The sequence below is a fragment of the Pseudonaja textilis genome, chromosome 1 (assembly GCF_049901715.1).
Source record: "Pseudonaja textilis isolate UNSWEBS1 chromosome 1, rPseTex1.2, whole genome shotgun sequence".
Lineage (NCBI taxonomy): Eukaryota > Metazoa > Chordata > Lepidosauria > Squamata > Elapidae > Pseudonaja > Pseudonaja textilis.
The window spans coordinates 84,712,640-84,729,590 of record NC_141990.1 but is presented as its reverse complement, the minus strand read 5'-3'; the positions used below and the strand labels follow the sequence as shown (position 1 = coordinate 84,729,590).

Here is a 16,951-nt window from a genome sequence, read left to right as displayed (position 1 = left end):
CAAGGAGTAGGGTTATAGTTCATCATCATAACAAACATGTATTCAAGCCAGATTTGGCAATTGTTCTTATTGTTATACTTGATCTCTTCCCATTCTTTCTAGATTAATAACCCAGTAATGGCTCAGAAGGGTATTCCGCTTATGCGCACATGAGAAAGAGATAAGAGAGAGAAAGAGAGACAAATGAGAAAATGATGGAGGGAGAGAATGAGAGAGAGGAAAAAGAGAGAAACAAATGAGAGAGAAACAAATGAGAGAGAGAGGGAGAGAGAAATGAGAGCTGGAGGGAAAGAATGAGACAAAGGGAAAAGAGAGGGAAACATGAGAGAGAGAAGGGGGAGAGAAAGGAAGAGAAAGAAAGAAAGAAAGAAAGAAAGAAAGAAAGAAAGAAAGAAAGAAAGAAAGAAAGAAAGAAAGAAAGAAAGAAAGAAAGAAAGAAAGAACTCTCTCAGACCTATGACGAAAGCAATGGCAAGCTAGATCTCTTACCAAGAAAACTGTAGTTTGCCAGAATTTTGTGAGGATCTTTCTATTTATATATGTTGTACAAAGGATAGGTACTCTAAATTACTTACATTTTTTGTTTCGTTAACTTCATTCCTTCCTTTCCCCACAATCTCATTATTGTAGACCATGAGGCAACCAACAGGTACTTCACCATTCTCAAGTGCATCTTTAGCCTATCGATACAAAGTAATTAGCAACAGCACTGTTAAGAAGGATGTGGGGTCATATTTATCACAGATTGCAAGTTCAGAAGCACAATGCATCCAGCTGCATTTCCTGCATTACAAGTAGCCTGGGACCAGAAACCTGGGTCAATAAGTGACACAAGACACTAAGTGGAAAATCATATGACTGTGACTGTGCTTATGACTTAACTTTAGATTTTCTTTTTCCCACTCCCCAGCACTTCAGAATGCTCACTCAGGTGCAAGGATATTTAATAAGGGAATTGATGTTTGTATTTAGATTAATTGTAGAGGAAAAGATTAAAAGCAAGCAAGTAGGCACACAATGGAAAAACACATCAAAAGGAATGCATTGGAAAAAAACAGCCAGTGCTAGCACATTCCTTTTGATGTGTATTCTCACTGTGTGCTTGCTTATTCTCTTATAATCCTTTCCTCTCCAATCTCTCTTATCAGTCATAAATGAGATCTATCTATGCAACTATTTTTCCTAATACAAGAACAATAATATACAACAATGCTCATAAGAAACCAACATTTCTCACTGAATGGAACATACATAGCAAAATAAAGGACATATATGTTGGCACTGACCTCTGCCCCCCCCCCCCAATTCTCAAAAGAAAAACAAACCGAAATTAGTACACAGCAAGAAAAACGCCACATACAACTGTGATTTATTGGCTAAGCTATACCTGAATCAATAACTTACTCTGGTTCAATTACATTTTCATTTACATTGCCTTTGTTTAATCAGTCAAAGCAAATGCTACTCATATAATATGTTTAATCTAGTGGTTAAAGCACCAGGCGAGAAACTGGGAGATTGTGAGTTCTAGTCCCACTTTAGCCATGAAAACCAACTACGTGATTTTGGGCCAGTCACTCTTTCTCAGCTCAATCCACCTTACAGGTTGTGGGGAAAATAGGAGGAGGAAGGTATGTTGGATATTTTCACCCCAAGTTATTTATAAAAACAATAAAAGTGGGATAAAAATATAATTAAATAAATAAAATACTGTAATAGAGGGCAAAAGTAGACATATGGGTAAAAGTTCTCTGGAAAGATAAACAGTTCCTTCTTCCAGAACAAAGCTTGTTTGTTAGACTATTGAAGGTGAGGTTCAATTGCTAAGGTTAACACTATCTTTGGGCAACACATATTAATAAGGAACCGAGGGCTGGTAACTTGGAGGCAGGATCATCTTTCCAGGGTAGGATCCTATTCATCACATGAATATTCACTCAAAGCCCTCTCAAATATATTTCTACTCATTTTGTCAATCTGGAATTTTAGGCTTCATGGTTAGCTTGTTAATAAAGGTGATGTTAGCATTTTAACATAGCAACCATGCCTCCTGTTAAAGTTCAGGAAACTATGTTTTTCTTTTAGCCAAAATATTTTTTTCTTTTACTTGCAAAATCTAGCCTTTTGGTAACTAAACAATAGGAGGGAGTATTCTGGAAGTCCTTGAATACACTTTTAAGTTTTTAAAGTGAGGCAAACCTGGCTGGGAAAGAAAGTGATGCAATCCACGAATTTCCCACTTGTTGAACATAAACCTAGAATCAAGGTTTTTTCTATTGTTCAATTCTCACCTATAATCAATGTCTCATCACTTGCTTTCTGATATATTACAAATACTGTAAATGTATCATTTGTGTCTGTACCTCATTTAAAGACTTGACCGCCCCCCCCTAATAAATGCTTTTTGTTTTGCCTGAATTAACAGATAACAGATAATCAGAGTTGGAAGGGACCTTGTAGGTCATCTAGTCCAACTCCCCGCCCAAGCAGGAGACCCTACACCATTTCTGACAAATGGCAATCCAATCTCTCCTTGAAAGTCTCAACTGATGGCGCTCCCACAACTTCCGAGGGCAAGCTGTTCCACTGGTTGATTGTTCTGTCAGAAAGTTTCTCCTTATTTCCAGGTTAAATCTCCTTGTTCAGTTTCCATCCATTATTCCCTGTCTGGCCTATTATTTGGTGATTCATATTTTTGAGTGGATGAAGAAGCCTCTTTTGCAAAAGTAAAAATCTCTCTCTCTCTCAAATTCAGGGATCAAGTTCTTATCATCTCCATGCCAAACCTTGAATGCTTGAGTTTCTAAGCAACAATGTCTGCCATTAGCTTTTCCTTATTAATATAGCTATGACAGTTTGAAGTGCACTTCCAAATAATTCTTCAGGTTAGATTCCTGCCGTTCTGTCTAAGGTGATGCTAGGGAAATTGGTTTATATATACAATATTTGATAGATGAGGGGTCCTCAATGCTCTCTGAGCTTGTTTTCTTGCCATATGCCACCATGTTATGTCTATCAAGAGCCATGGTGGTGTAGTGGTTAGCATGCAGTACTGCAGGCTACTGCTGACTGCAGGCTGCCCATAAGTTTGGCAGTTTGAATCTCACTGACTCAAGGTTGACTCAGCCTTCCATCCTTCCAAGGTCGGTAAAATGAGGACCCAGGTTGTTGGGGGCAATAAAGATGTTGACTCTGTAAACCTCTTAAGAGAGGGCTGTAAAGCACTGTGAAGTGGTATATAAGGCTAAGTGCTATTGCTATTACCCAAACTAGGAAACATCATCAGTACTAGTCATGATGTTGTTACCTAATCTGGATAATGATCATCGAGCACTGTGATGTTACCTAGCTTGAGCAATGAAATGTCTGCAATTTTTTTTAGGAGGCAACTGGACTTTCTTGTTTTTTCTTTGAAGACGTTTTACTTCTCATCCAAGAAGCTTCTTCAGCTCTGACTGGATTGTGGGGAATGGAAGAATTCACATTCCTTGCAGACAGATGGTAATCTGCTCCTTTCAGAGAGGGGTGTCAAACTCGTGTCGTCACAGCATCGTTTTTCCCATCATTAAACCGGGTGGGGGCAGGACAAGCACATGACACATCAGGCCCACGGGCTGCAAGTTTGACACCCCTGTTTTAGAGAGTTGTTGAAGCATTTGGAGGTTTATTTGTGTCCTCAGGTCACCTGGTTCCTATGGTCTTTAATTTTTTTCTTTGGTAATCCATTCATACTCTTACACCATTCAAAGGATGTTCATCCCAAATTGGATAACTAAAAATCTACAGAGATTCTCAGTCATTCAGGTCATGGTGGTCCCAAAGGTGCTTTTTCTCAGGAGGCAACTGGGCTTTCTTGTTTTTTTTCTTTGAAGCCTTCTTGTCTTCGCTTCTTGTCCAAGAAGCTTCTTCAGCTCTGACAGGATGGTGGGGAATAGAAGGATTTGTTTGTCTAGTTGTCTGCAAGGAATATAAATCCTTCTATTCCCCACCATCCTGTCACAGCTGAAGAAGCTTCTTGGACAAGAAGTGAAGCCAAGAAGTCTTCAAAGAAAAAAAAAACCAGAAAGTCCAGTTGCCTCCTGAAAAAAGACTGGATGACTGAGAATCTCTATAGTAATGTCTGCAAGAATATAACCAAATTCAGAGAGCATCAAGGACTTCTCATTTTAAATCCCCTGGAAACCTTATTTAAGATGATTGGAAGAGACATCTGACCGAGAGAGAGAGAGATAGCACAAAAGATAACTCCCAAACCATTCACGGGGGGAATGTCGCCCAGTAAACGCGTTTTCTTCCAGTATCTCCCAACTCCGAAAAGCTCGCAACCCTCTGTTTCCTTTCTTTCTTTTTCTTGCGGGACGACCTCTCCGCTCAATAACCCCTTCGGTTGCTTCTCTGCGAGCGAGCCCTCACCATATCTACAGCTTTGTCCATCCAGGCCTCAGTTTCCCCCGCGCTCGCCCGCCACCTCTCCGCCGCTTCCATCTCTGTAGAGGAAAGCGTCGCCGCTTACGGAACGGAAAGTAAAGGGCAAACGGATCCGAGGGGGAACGAAATGAAGGGCGAACCGCGGCCAAGCTGCCGGGGGGGGTGGGGTGGGGGTGGGGAGACTCGAATTGCGAGGAGGATGTGGGCCGAACGAAGCCGGCGGAGCTTCCTGCGGCGCGCGGGGGACGGGTGGGCGGAGCGGCGGCTTTACTGAGAATCCTCATCTGCCGCCGCCGCCGCCGCGATGCTGCTGGCCGTGTGGGGCTTCTTGAAGCGTCACAAAAAGAAATGCTTCTTCTTGGGCGCTTTCCTAGGCGGTGAGTTTTTCCCCACCCCACTCCGGGCATTTTCCGGGCCTTCGCTTGCTCTGCTGTCCAGAAACAGCTGTTAACAAGCAGCCCTACCTGATCCCGAGCGCCCCCTGCGCGTCCGACCCCCTAAAATCTGCAGGACGTTTTCTGCTCGCCCCCTTTTTAAGTGTGTAGGGTCTCCCGCTTGGGCGTGGCGGTGGGGGTTGGTTTAGATGACCTACAAGGTCCCTTCCAACTCTGATTCTCTGTTACCTGAAGTTTAGCTTCGTTTATCCAGAAGTCAGCCCACTGTGCCGAGTGGGCTTTCTCCTAAGCAAAGGGTGCATGAGGATTGCCACCTTAACTCCTGGTTAATTTACCCATTTTCTTCTTCGTTCTCTGTATGTTCACCTATGTTGGCTAAAAATCCCATCCTCTTGCTCGAGGGGTCGATATGGGGAGAGTTTCCTCCTACTGACCCCCACTTCTCTCTTTTCAAGACTGTCTTTCTTGCTCCTTGTTGTACATATCCTGATATTTCTTCCTTTTTAACATTGAAATCTAAATAAATATACTATGGTGAATTCATTTATATATCATTTGTTACAGCAAACCAAGTTAAAATAAACTCAAGCAATAATGAACAGAAGATTCAAGCATATGCTTACCTGAGCTCATATTTGCCAGTATTGGCTTGAATGTTTCCCCCTTTTTAGATAAGAGTTACAAACCAAGTAAATTTAGCTGTAATTCCCAGAGCATTATCTTTAGTAGAAGAAGAAGAAATAACTTCTTGTTGATCATTTGGCTCTGGAAAATAAGTGGCAGATTTATGGGGCTTTGTACAAATAGGATAATGAAAGAAAGGATGAGAGAGCTACAGTCACATTTGCTGGGCCTGGGTGAAAGCAATGTTTCAAAACCTGTCTTGAAGCACTGTTAATGGTAGTAGTTGCCTTTGCAACTGAGTTTAAAATCTCCTCTCACTAGAAGATTCTGAATTCATAAATATATTTCATTGAATGGGAATTTGTAATTAAAGGAAACCAAGTTGCCAGCTTAGTATAAATAAATAATGAAATGGAAACTGATACATTGTACAACAGAAGAGTGCTTGATTAAGAAATGCTTAGTTAAGAATTTATCTTGCCTGAAAAGTTCCCCCATTGGAGATGTAGAGCCTACTGATAAAAGAGATTCAAGTTCAGACAGATTCTTTAATTAGTTCACATGTTCTGGATCAACCTCCTTCTTCATTTACAATTACATGAACAGACTTGTACAATACTTTCTTGTTTCAAGTGTATCTTGTCACCCACTTGAGAAAGTATCTTTTTTTCCCTAAATACAGAAGCTTCATTCCATGGTCTTGCCAAATGCAGTTCTTTCTTTAATGCTTCTCTGGATGTATATTATTCTTTGGCTGATCAACCATATCCCAAATTGTCAGTAGCTTGGTATTTCAGAGAATGTAGTGTGATATATATGTATGTATGTCTTTTGTAGGGGTTTATGTACTCGGAAAATATGGTCAGAAAAAAATGAAAGAAATTCAAGAAAGAGAAGCAGCAGAATATATAGCACAAGCAAGAAGGCAGTATCATTTTGAAAGTAACCAAAGGACTTGCAATATGACAGGTAAGGTGGTACTGTAGCTATTTTGTTTGTCAAAGAAATCAAAGTCTGAAGCTCACTGTCTGTCAAATTCCCTTTTTTTCAGTACTTGTTTTAATATCTAACTCCTGTTTCTTTAATGAAACAATTGCTGCAGATGAAATAATGTTTAGAACAATGTTTGCTAACTTGGGCAGCTCATCAAAACATAACTACCATAAATACAAACAGATTTGTAAGCTATTTTTTCTATTTCTAAATTGTTAATTGACTATAAATCATAACTGAGCAGAGGCAAAATATGATTAGTCTTAACAGTAGTTTGGTACTATGTGTGAACTAAATCAGTACTGTTAGTCATACCAATACGGACAGGTTAGTATAATAAGTAGGATTCAGAAAGTCGTATGTCTAGTTCTCCATTTTCAGGAGGGCTCTTTTTTTTTAATCAGTAGTGCGTAATCTCACATAGCAGATTCCTTTTGAAACTGATGGGCTGTCAGTGATCCTTACATTTACAGTTTTCTAAAGGTTATTTTAAATAAGCCTTAAATATTTCTACCAATGTTATGTTATAAAGATCTTTGCATCCAGTTTTACAGTAACATCCTCACTGTTATAATCAAGTTATTATTTTTACTTTGTTAATGATGCTCCATACCTTCTAATAATTCTTATCATCTGCTTTTTAGTACTATCAATGCTTCCAACATTAAGAGACACTTTGATGTATCAGCTGAATTCCGAGAGTCTCACGTCCCTGCTGAAAAACAAGTAAGCATAAACTGTCAAGAGATGATAAGCGCACCAATGTGCCTACTGTCCCTGTCCTGTTGTTTCTTTTTATTTTTCTTATATGTATCCATTTCATGTATTCATAACTATGTTTATACTTATGCTTGTTATCTTATAATCGCTTGACAAAATAAATAAAATAAAATAAAAATAAATAGTTTGTTTTGAATGCCTGTCCTTTAGGTTTTAGTAGTATGTATGTACATAATGTTAGCATGCACGAACGATTTGTTTTCTGTAACAAAACACTCTACCCATGTTTCCCTGAAAATAGGACTGGGACTGATATTTTGGGGGGCTCCAAAATAAGCACTAGGGCTTGCACTAGGGATGTCTTATTTTTTTCCCCATGTATGAGAGGCCCACTTCTGCTTGCTAGTGGCTGCAACGGGGCAAACCGCATGGCATGCCAGTGCTGCTGTAGCAAGGCAAGGGGGTGGAAGTGCCCCATGCGCCCTGGGCCAGCTTACCTCAGGGTCCCACAGCCAGACCATCATGCCCCAACACCTGTATCTTGTTGCAGCGGCTCCAGCAGCCCCATCCAGCAGGACCCAGTGTGGCCACCGGCCCACTTCTTATTCTTGTTCATGCCCACAACAGAGCAGGCAAGCCAAGAGACGGTGGGGCAGAGTGGGGGCGTGGCTATGGGAGGCTTGTCTTTGTGTCTCTCAGCTTTCCTGCAGCTGCGTAGCGCATCAGGATCGCTTGCCTTCTCCCCCACGCCTCTGCCTCCATCTGCTGCCAATACCGCTGTGCAAAGATGAGCATCCTGCAGCCACTTGCCCGCTCTGGCCCACCAACTCTTTGCTCTCCTACGTCCCATGTGGCATGTCTGGATCTCATGCCACCCCCACCCCGCACTTGCTACTTGGACAAGTAATCAGCTCACCAGTGATATGCAAGCTGAGGCTGCTGCCAAACACCATCAACCCCTGCCACCTCTGGTACTGACCACGTCCCCCCACTGACGACCTTAACTAGGGCTTATTTTGGAGTAGGGCTTATATTAGGAGCAGGCTAAAACATGCTATGGCTTATTTGGGGGGTAGGTCTTATTTTTGGAGAAACTGGTTAAAGTGTTTTCTTGCCAAAGTCATGTAAGATTTACATAGCTTATCGTGTACTATATGAATTAACTTTAAGGGAGGAAAACTTTGCCATTAAAGTGTCTGAATCCTTTTTTCATGCTATTGTTTTATGTACAAAACTCATAGATGATTCTGCGTTCTGGTTAAATTACTTTTTTTTTTTAACATGTCTTCTGAAATATTTATTACCAAGGCAACCTAGGGCTACACATTTGTATTTTTTTCAGCATCACAAACACAGATTTATTCCAGTGCTATATGAGCAATCGTGCTTATGCAGTTGAACTTCTGTTCCTTTCCAATGTGCACAGAAGAATGGGTAGGATTAAGAATCCATTCTGTTGATGGAACAGCGTCTCTCAACTGAATGGCATCATTGCATAAGCTCCTGTGCTTTGCAAACATTCTCTTTATTACAGTATCACTTTCCAAAATCCCAGCATTTATTTTCTCCCTCATCATATTTTTATGCTTGATTTTTTTTTTGTTTGAAGTGGACTGAAATGGAGCTCTTCAATTAATTATAAATGTGTTTATTCTTTCTGTAGGCCAGCCAATAAATTAGAAATATGGGAAGAATTGAAGATTATAAGTAAGTCAAATGAACCATTGTGCTTGTGATCCATTGAGCCTCTTTAGGTATACATAGAATGAAACTTTTATTTCTTCGGTATTACACTTTCTGGCTACTGTGCTTCAAGCACTATTCCAATGAACATTATGATTTGTCATGAAGAAAACACATTTACTCAAAAGTAAACCTTACTGTTTGTTAAGTGGAAATGTTGAATTAATGTTCTGACCAAGGCTTCCTGAGACTGTAATTAATCACATGCTTAGTCCAAACAATTTTCTTTTTATTTCAACCCTGGGAATTATATTCATTCCCAGCCTGTAATGAGTCCCAAACAGTCTCTTGAGATAAGCACCCACCTTTCTGTTCTTTGAATTGCTGCCAACAATTAAAGTGCCAAATTAACTGTAAAATGACAAAGTCCACACAGAGCTTCAAGGTTTAATCTGAACAAAGCGAACAACGTTGCTTCCTGCAAAGGGTCCTGTCCCTTTGCTCCTCCTTTATGTCTTATGGGAGAGGCCAATCACCTCCAAGCGTTACTCCCAAGTCACCCCTTTTGTCTTAACTGTTCTTGCCTTCTGGCAGCTCTGTGCATGCGTGCACTGGGAACAGGCTCCCATTGTTCCTCTGCCTCACTGCTGTCAGATTCTGGAGGCTCTGGAGTTAGCACATAACTCCCAGATGTCCCTGGCCCCATCTCTGTATCGGACGCAGGACCCTCGTCCGAGTCCTTCCCAGATTCCCGGACTGGCCCATGTTCCTCCCCACTGTCTTACTCTGCTGCCATCTCCGCAGGCTGCCGGTGGACCACAACAATTAATTTTGAATTCCCATATCTCTCCTGGATAAGTGATTTCTATCCTTAGATGTGTTGTTACTTTCCACCTTATTTTATTTTCTCTAATTTTAAACCTTCTGTTTGTAATGTCATGTTTTTAAAAAATAACCTATCTCCCGCTACCTCAGCATTTACCACATAGCACTGTTTAAAATTAAGTAGCAATCTCAGTTCACCAACACAAAGCACAATTGAAGTTTTAATTCTGTGTCCCTTCAAGCTCTTTCTTCACACTATTGTCAAGAGCAGTTGGGGTGGTCGTTTGGCTGAATAGAAAATAGTCCTTTCCAAAGACTTGGAATAAGCAGGTGTTGTTTGGTGTTAGAGCTATCGTCCCAAGATGTACCCTGTTCCAAGTAAACTTGTCTTTTGCAATCGACTTATGGTAAATTTATCAGTGCTGATGGTGTAGAGTGGTGCACCAGGTGTTTTGGGATTGCACGCCAGAGTGCCTCTTACTATTGGTAGTATCTTTGCTTTCTTTTGCCACAGTCGTTCTACTTGTATTTGCAGGTGTTTGTATTTTGTGATTTTCTCCAGTTCTTTCTCCTTCTGTTCTGCTGTTTCCAGGTACTGCAACATCCACACTTTTTGTCTTATCAACAGTTTTAAGTCTGGAGTGTTATGTAGTATTATTATTATTTAATATAGCTGCTTGCTCAGAAACACTCTTGCCATGTTTTTGTCTTATGCCTTCATTGGAAAACCTGCTTAGCTTAAGTTATTTCATCACCATCCCCGGGATGGTGACATGAACTCCAGCTGCCACACCCTCTGTGTATTATGTTAGAAGCTGTAGCCAACCTTGGAGTTGCTTTGTCCTCACTGTGGTTCTTAGTGGCCAGTGTGCCTTTCATCCAAAATTACTAGAAGAAGAGCTTATACTGTAGTGACTTGGCCTTTCTTTGTGCTAGGCTTTTGGGTGATTTTCCGCTTGACTTTTGCCTCCAGCAAGATTTTTCAGCACGTGCTTCACGATGCTTCCTCTTTGGTGTCATCTTTGCTACCTGTATCTCCTGCTTGGCCACACATATATATCTTCAGTCTCAAGAAGTCATCAGATTCAGTTATTATTTCACACCCTAAATCTTTTTCCTTTAACTTATATTGTACATCTGATTGTGATGTTTAAAAAGTTTTGTTGCATCAGCTACTATCCAATAGAAGCAATTTCACCAGGAGTCTCCTTAACCCATGCACGTGATGATGTTATATTTACTTCAGTTCAAAATGATGCATTGCAATAGTAAAATTTATGGTTGTCATAGTTACCGGTAATTTGAACATGTCATAATAGTAAGAATAATGTTACATAGAATAAACATTCTGAAATTTTCCCTTTTGCAATCCTTTTGGGAATTGTGTATTCTTTGTTTCTTCCATTTTTTGCATTTTAAGTAAAATCTTTTAAGCCCTTTGCTTCAGTAAATCCATGGATATAATAGTTTTTATTTAGCTAAATCTAGTACTTTGATTAGCTTGAGTTTTGAATTGTGCTATTCTTTTAAAGAGATTTTTAGAAAAATAAATAAAATTGAAATTTGCCCCCCAAATAATTTGTAGATGTATAAGTCTCCAAAAAGCACCATTACTATATGATTTTATTGATGAAATCTATTATTTTTTAAAGATCAGTTCAGTATTTCATAGTCATTTTTTTGTTTTATTAAAGGTTTTACAAGAAGTATTGTAGCAGTATACAGCACATGCATGCTTGTAGTTCTTCTCCGAGTCCAATTAAATATTATTGGTGGATACATTTACTTAGACAATGCAGCAGTTTGCAAAAATGGCACTGTAAGTAGATTGTTTTCAAATAGATAAAATATCTTGGTTGAAAACTCAGAAAGGAAATCATACTTTGAATACATCAGTATATTTTTATGCTTGCTTAAGTCTCATTGAAACAGACCCATGCTGAAAATATTTATGAGAGATTTAATTTTCTAAAATGGAATGACGACCAAAAAGCATGGGATACCGATCTTAAAATACTTTCAAAAGAGTATATTGTAACCTGGCACCAATCACCCTTTTCTTAAAGAGTTTTTCAGAAGGACTGCAAAGGATTTGGTTGTGATGCCATGGCACCATTAAAGAGGTGTGACTACAATTTTCATCTTTTTCATCATTTGGACTGGGAGTTAGGGAGGTGGAGAAATCAACATATATTGTAAAATAAAAGAAACCTATCAGAGGATAGATCTTTTGTGTGTCTTTGAGGCATTTGTTTTCTGGTAACATTTTGAGAATTGGTTTGCCATTGTTTTTTTCCTAGGACTAAGAGAGAGCGACTGGCTCAAAGTCATTCAGCTGCCTTATGCAGGACTGGAATTTGCCATTTCCTGATTTTTAGCCTGATGCCTTTAAACCATTACACAAATCTGGTTCTCATTGGAGGTTTAATACATCAATTTTATTTGTAAAAAAATGTGTCGTTCTTCAGTTTGCTACCAAATTTTGGCAGCATAATCTTGGGCGTTCAGTGGCTACAAGAACCCCAGGAAGGCTATGGATTTGCCTGCCTTTGCTGCAGCTGTGCTTCCAAGATAGCTTTCATGTAGCTTTTAACGGGGGCAGGGAGGGGAATGAATTGTTCTGTTTTACTTTAAAAGATGACAGAGTCCTTTAAGAAGTACAATATCTTAGCAATTTTAGCAACTACTGAAGAGGTGAAGAAGTCTGTGTTCTGATTTACTGCAAGATATGCAGGACAGTGTTCTTTAGGTAGAAGAAATGACACATAATATCTTTCTTCTTGCAGACACTTTTAGCTCCCCCAGAAGTTCAACAACAATATTTATCAAGTATTCAACACCTCCTAGGAGATGGTAAGTTCTCTATAAAACATTTTTACCTAAAATTATATTATGACGTTTGAACAAGTAGGAATTGATCTTCAATCATCCTTCCTCTTCTGCCATAGGCTTGACTGAATTAATAAGCGTGATTAAGAAGACTGTGCAGAATGTATTTGAGAGGTATAATAGGGTCTTTTAAAAATCTAAACTACTTGGTTTGAATGCACGCGACTAAGTTTAACTCTTCTCATTGCAGTGTTTCTCTCAAGCATGCCCTTTCCCTTTTGCAACTGGAAGAGAAGCTAAGAGAAATTAGAAAAGTAATTGAACATCCCGAAGATTCTGCATCTGAAGAAACTGTACCACAATCTCAGCTGTGTCATTACATGATGCCGGATGAAGAGAATCCTTTAGCTTTCCAGGTATTTTGCAAGTTATTAACAGCGGAGAATTGGTCTGACTCTGAACTACAATTGGGGGTTGATTCTGTATGTTTTCCGTAGAATTGGAACTTACCTTGAATCTAACATCTTTTATTTGGCTTCAGCTTTTCCAAATTAGGATGGGGAAAGAAAATTCCAGTGTGCAATGATTTTCTCATTTGTCACAAACAATGTCTTTGTCAACATAACGTATAGACAGCAAACTCTACTCCAGTGCAGTTCTTGAGTAGGGTCACAACAATCATGGTTGAATTCAAGATAAAGTCAGTTACACTAATTGTGAAAACATTCAGGTTGCCTTTATTCTCTCTCTTCCTAGGCTAATGAGCTTACAGAAAAAGATGTTGCTACCATTAAGTTACTTAATGAAACAAGAGATATGTTAGAAAGGTAAGTAGCCAAAGTTTGAGGACTTGTACCTGAATTAATGCTAAACATCAACATCTTATGACATTTAAACAAGAAAAAAATGGAAATGTTAATAGATCAATTTATACAAATAACAGACAATAATTCTAAGACTCCAATAGCCTTTGTGCCATACATCTCCTTCATGCCCTCAGAAACCTTAATTTCCACTTCTGTGTTGAGTAAATCATTATCATCACAGACAAGGGGTATGGATGGAGATCAGATTTACATCACTAGCATTGCAGACCTTTTTCTAAATTCATTGAAAAATTGCACACATGATCCAAAATGCAAGTTCTTGTGGATGTTGCTGGACCAAACCCTAATTATTATTGTAACCAAATGGCCTGCAATTTGGGTACTGAAACAACTTGTTTATTGACTGAGTGACAAGCAAACGGATTCATACAGTAAAACTGAGGAGAAATGCATATAGTTGGTGGCAGCTTTGATATGAAAAGTGAAACAATTGCCTTAATTAGCATTTTGTGCTGATAAATGAAGTGGATGTTTCCATATAGTTTACTGGCAAGTAATCATTTTGAACTATGATGTTGAGTTTATTTCCTTTATATGTGATGTAGGAGGGTGAAATGGAACTTCTGTCCTCCTGTATGTAACATCAGTAATTCCCTAGAACATGTACAGCCTATGTTGTATAGCTTATGGTTTTGGGAACTGCAACTGAAAAGTTCAGTTTGTGCATGAAAAGGCAGCATGATACAACTTTAGTTTTTTTCCCAAGAATTATGAATAATACCAGGGAATATTTTCTTCATTCCAGCCCAGATTTTAATAGAGTTTTGACCAGTTGTTTAAATCGAGGGTTCAGTCGATTACTGGATAACATGGCAGAATTCTTCAGACCTACTGAACTAGACATATGCCATACTGGCTCTTTGAACAGGTAAAACTGATTTTAATAGTACAAATGCTCCCAGCTGTTTAGAGAATAGTGGGTTTTTTTCTATCCACTAAAAGTTGAATGGCAATTTCACAGTGGTATTTCAAGAAAAACACCCTTGCAAATCCTCTGAAAGAAAAAGTTATTTAAAATAGATTCATGGAAGATGTCCATCATGACAACTTCCACTATAGTTCTAATGAAAGGTTTTTATTGTGTGCAGAGCAGGGAAGAGGCATAGATTGGTTGAACAAACATGACTACTTCGAAATGAATTATCCTATTACATGGTTTACAATCCTTATAAGTTAGACATTATTTTCTAATTAATGTCTCTCATTTTGTTTTTATCGCAAGTTGTCAATTTAGGTAGGATTTAAGTAAAATGTAGAAAAATCAGCAACTTTTTCTGTTCCAGTCTAGGAAGAATCACATATAAATGGTGGCTCTTGCATGTTTCCATTGCCAAAAAACTTTTAAGCAGGGGTGGTGTTAATGTGGAAAGTGTCTTTTCTTGTTTGAACATTTTAGTAGAATCTCCTTCTGATAATTCTTAAATTGGGATACTGCAGTCAGCTAATACGCTTGGCAGCCAAAAACTGTGATGCGTATACTCAGCTCACAGAGAGATTGAGAAATGCTGAGTGTGTAAATGGAAGAGTTGGGATCGATCTATTTGCATTCCCACCTGCTTATCACTGTTGCATTGTATAGGGAGTTTATATTGCATATGTTCTTGCTGTCGATATTCAATATTTACAGTTTTACGGTGGCTGTGATATCAGTATTTTGCAAAAGTAATTAAGTAGACAAAACTTTTTCTGTATTTTTTTCCCCTATCCTAGTCTTTCCAGTGCCAGTCTTCCTCTAGCCAAGATAATCCCAATAATAAATGGACAGATCCACTCAGTTTGCAGTGAAACACCTAGCCATTTTGTTCAGGTAAGAAAACCTTTATTTGTTTTTAAAGTGTTTGAAAATAAGTCTACTCAAACCTGCTTGAAAATAAGTCTGACTTAGTTTGGTAAGATTTATTCTTAGGTAAGTGTGTTTAGCACTTAGTCTACTTTAAAATTATATATCATTCTTGCTAAATCTAAATTCCAATGAGTTTTAAAACAAAATTAAAATAACAGGAATAGGGAATATTACCTCAAATCATGAGATTAGGATATTCATAATTAAAGTGAGACATTTTATCGGCCTACTCTTTATTCTCATGACTAGACAGCAATAAAGGAGGAAAGCCTAATCTTTTTGATACAGAAAAAAAGTCTTTAGGCTTCCTTTATATTCCCTAAATGTTTTACATCTCTTCTATTTCATTATAAGTATTTTAATTTTGATTTTAAGCACTTGCGCTGCTTTAGTGTAGATATACTAATACTGCAAATGTTCAATTTCTGTTCTTGATATCATGGTAAAAATGGTATGTCATAATAAAACAGAGCAAAAACTGATCTGAATATTCTTTTTAGGACTTATTAATGATGGAACAAGTGAAAGACTTTGCTGCTAATGTATATGAAGCCTTCAGTACCCCACAACAACTAGAGAAGTAAACTACTGTTCAATATGTACAGAAGATACTATTTAGTATTTAGTTATTGTGACTATTCATTTTGATAATGAAACTCATTAACAAAGTGCAGTAGAATGACTATCCTTGTAAAGCAAACATTTTAAAAAATTCATTTCCAAAATTTTTATATTGGAATTCCTAAAGCTGAGTAAAGTAATTATTAATATTAAAAAAATCTTAGTGCTGTAAGCCTTTGAATTGAGGCAGTCAATTTTGAATAACTTGTTTACAAAAATAACAGCAGTGCAATAAACACTGTGTCAGTTGATGGTTTCTGAAGATTAATGGCAGTTTTTATAATTGCACAGATAACCACAAAACCATGATGGAAAAACTTAAGTCCAGTCATTTTTTTAGGCTGGAGTAATAAAATATTTCTGCAGTCCCTCTCCAATTCAGCAACTTATCAGTTGTTATCAGAAAAACAACATGACAGCGGGCAGATGGAATAAAAATAATCAAAGCCAGTTCTGGTGTACTTGATACCATTTTTCTCCATCAGTAAGTGAGAATGGCTTTTAGTTGAAGTTTTTCTTGGCACAAAATCACCATACAATTCTTGCAGTACAACTGAATAAAAGGGGCTTTGATCAAAAGATCATCAGATACTCCTATTATATTTCTGGTGGTAGATGAGTAATTGTGCTTTTCTCTTTTTTAACCACCGAAATGTTTTTCTTAAGTTGACTTGGGGGAGCAGATAAGCAACCCAGCAGCGAACTAGTTGGCTTTAAAGGTTTAGGTTCTTCGAACTGGGACTACTGACTACTACTATATGCTAAAGATCATCTGGTATCTGAAAAGTGCAGTGTTGAGCTTGCTGTATGAGTTTGGAGTTGAAATGTATTGTTTCTAGCAAAAATTATGTTTACACTGTTTATAAATGGCTATTGCTGTATACATTCATTTTGTAAATATTTTTAATTTGTATTTACTTGAAGCCCTACAAAATATCTGAATCACAATAAACTATTTTGACAGATTATATGCTGTCCTGATCAGTATTGTTTATGGAATTAGGAATTTATTGTTCAGATCTTATCCCCAGTTCTTTGAATATAGAGTAAAACATAAGATAGTTAGTTGCAAAGCTGCAGTGAAATCAGTTGATACAAATAAT

General features: G+C 38.2%; 2 protein-coding genes across 2 annotated transcripts in view; one reads left to right on the top strand and one right to left on the bottom strand.

The window, feature by feature from the left end:
• The window catches only part of ADAT2 (adenosine deaminase tRNA specific 2), a 15,792-nt gene extending 11,222 nt beyond the window's left edge, over window positions 1-4,570 (bottom strand). The window contains exons 1-2 of the mRNA XM_026705609.2: window positions 4,414-4,570; window positions 576-680 (exon numbers count right to left, since the gene is read on the bottom strand). Of these exons, the coding sequence (XP_026561394.2) occupies window positions 576-680; window positions 4,414-4,485 (177 nt within the window). The 5' untranslated portion in view covers window positions 4,486-4,570. The remainder of the gene's footprint in view (window positions 1-575; window positions 681-4,413) is intronic.
• On the top strand, window positions 4,561-16,816 carry PEX3 (peroxisomal biogenesis factor 3). Its single transcript, XM_026705607.2, has 12 exons — window positions 4,561-4,805; window positions 6,285-6,416; window positions 7,085-7,166; window positions 8,824-8,867; window positions 11,363-11,487; window positions 12,455-12,521; window positions 12,617-12,671; window positions 12,748-12,913; window positions 13,254-13,324; window positions 14,130-14,252; window positions 15,095-15,191; window positions 15,728-16,816. The coding sequence occupies exons 1-12, from the start codon at window positions 4,733-4,735 to the stop codon at window positions 15,809-15,811; spliced, it is 1,119 nt and encodes a 372-aa protein (XP_026561392.2). The 5' UTR covers window positions 4,561-4,732; the 3' UTR covers window positions 15,812-16,816.
• The last annotated feature ends 135 nt before the right edge of the window (window positions 16,817-16,951 follow it).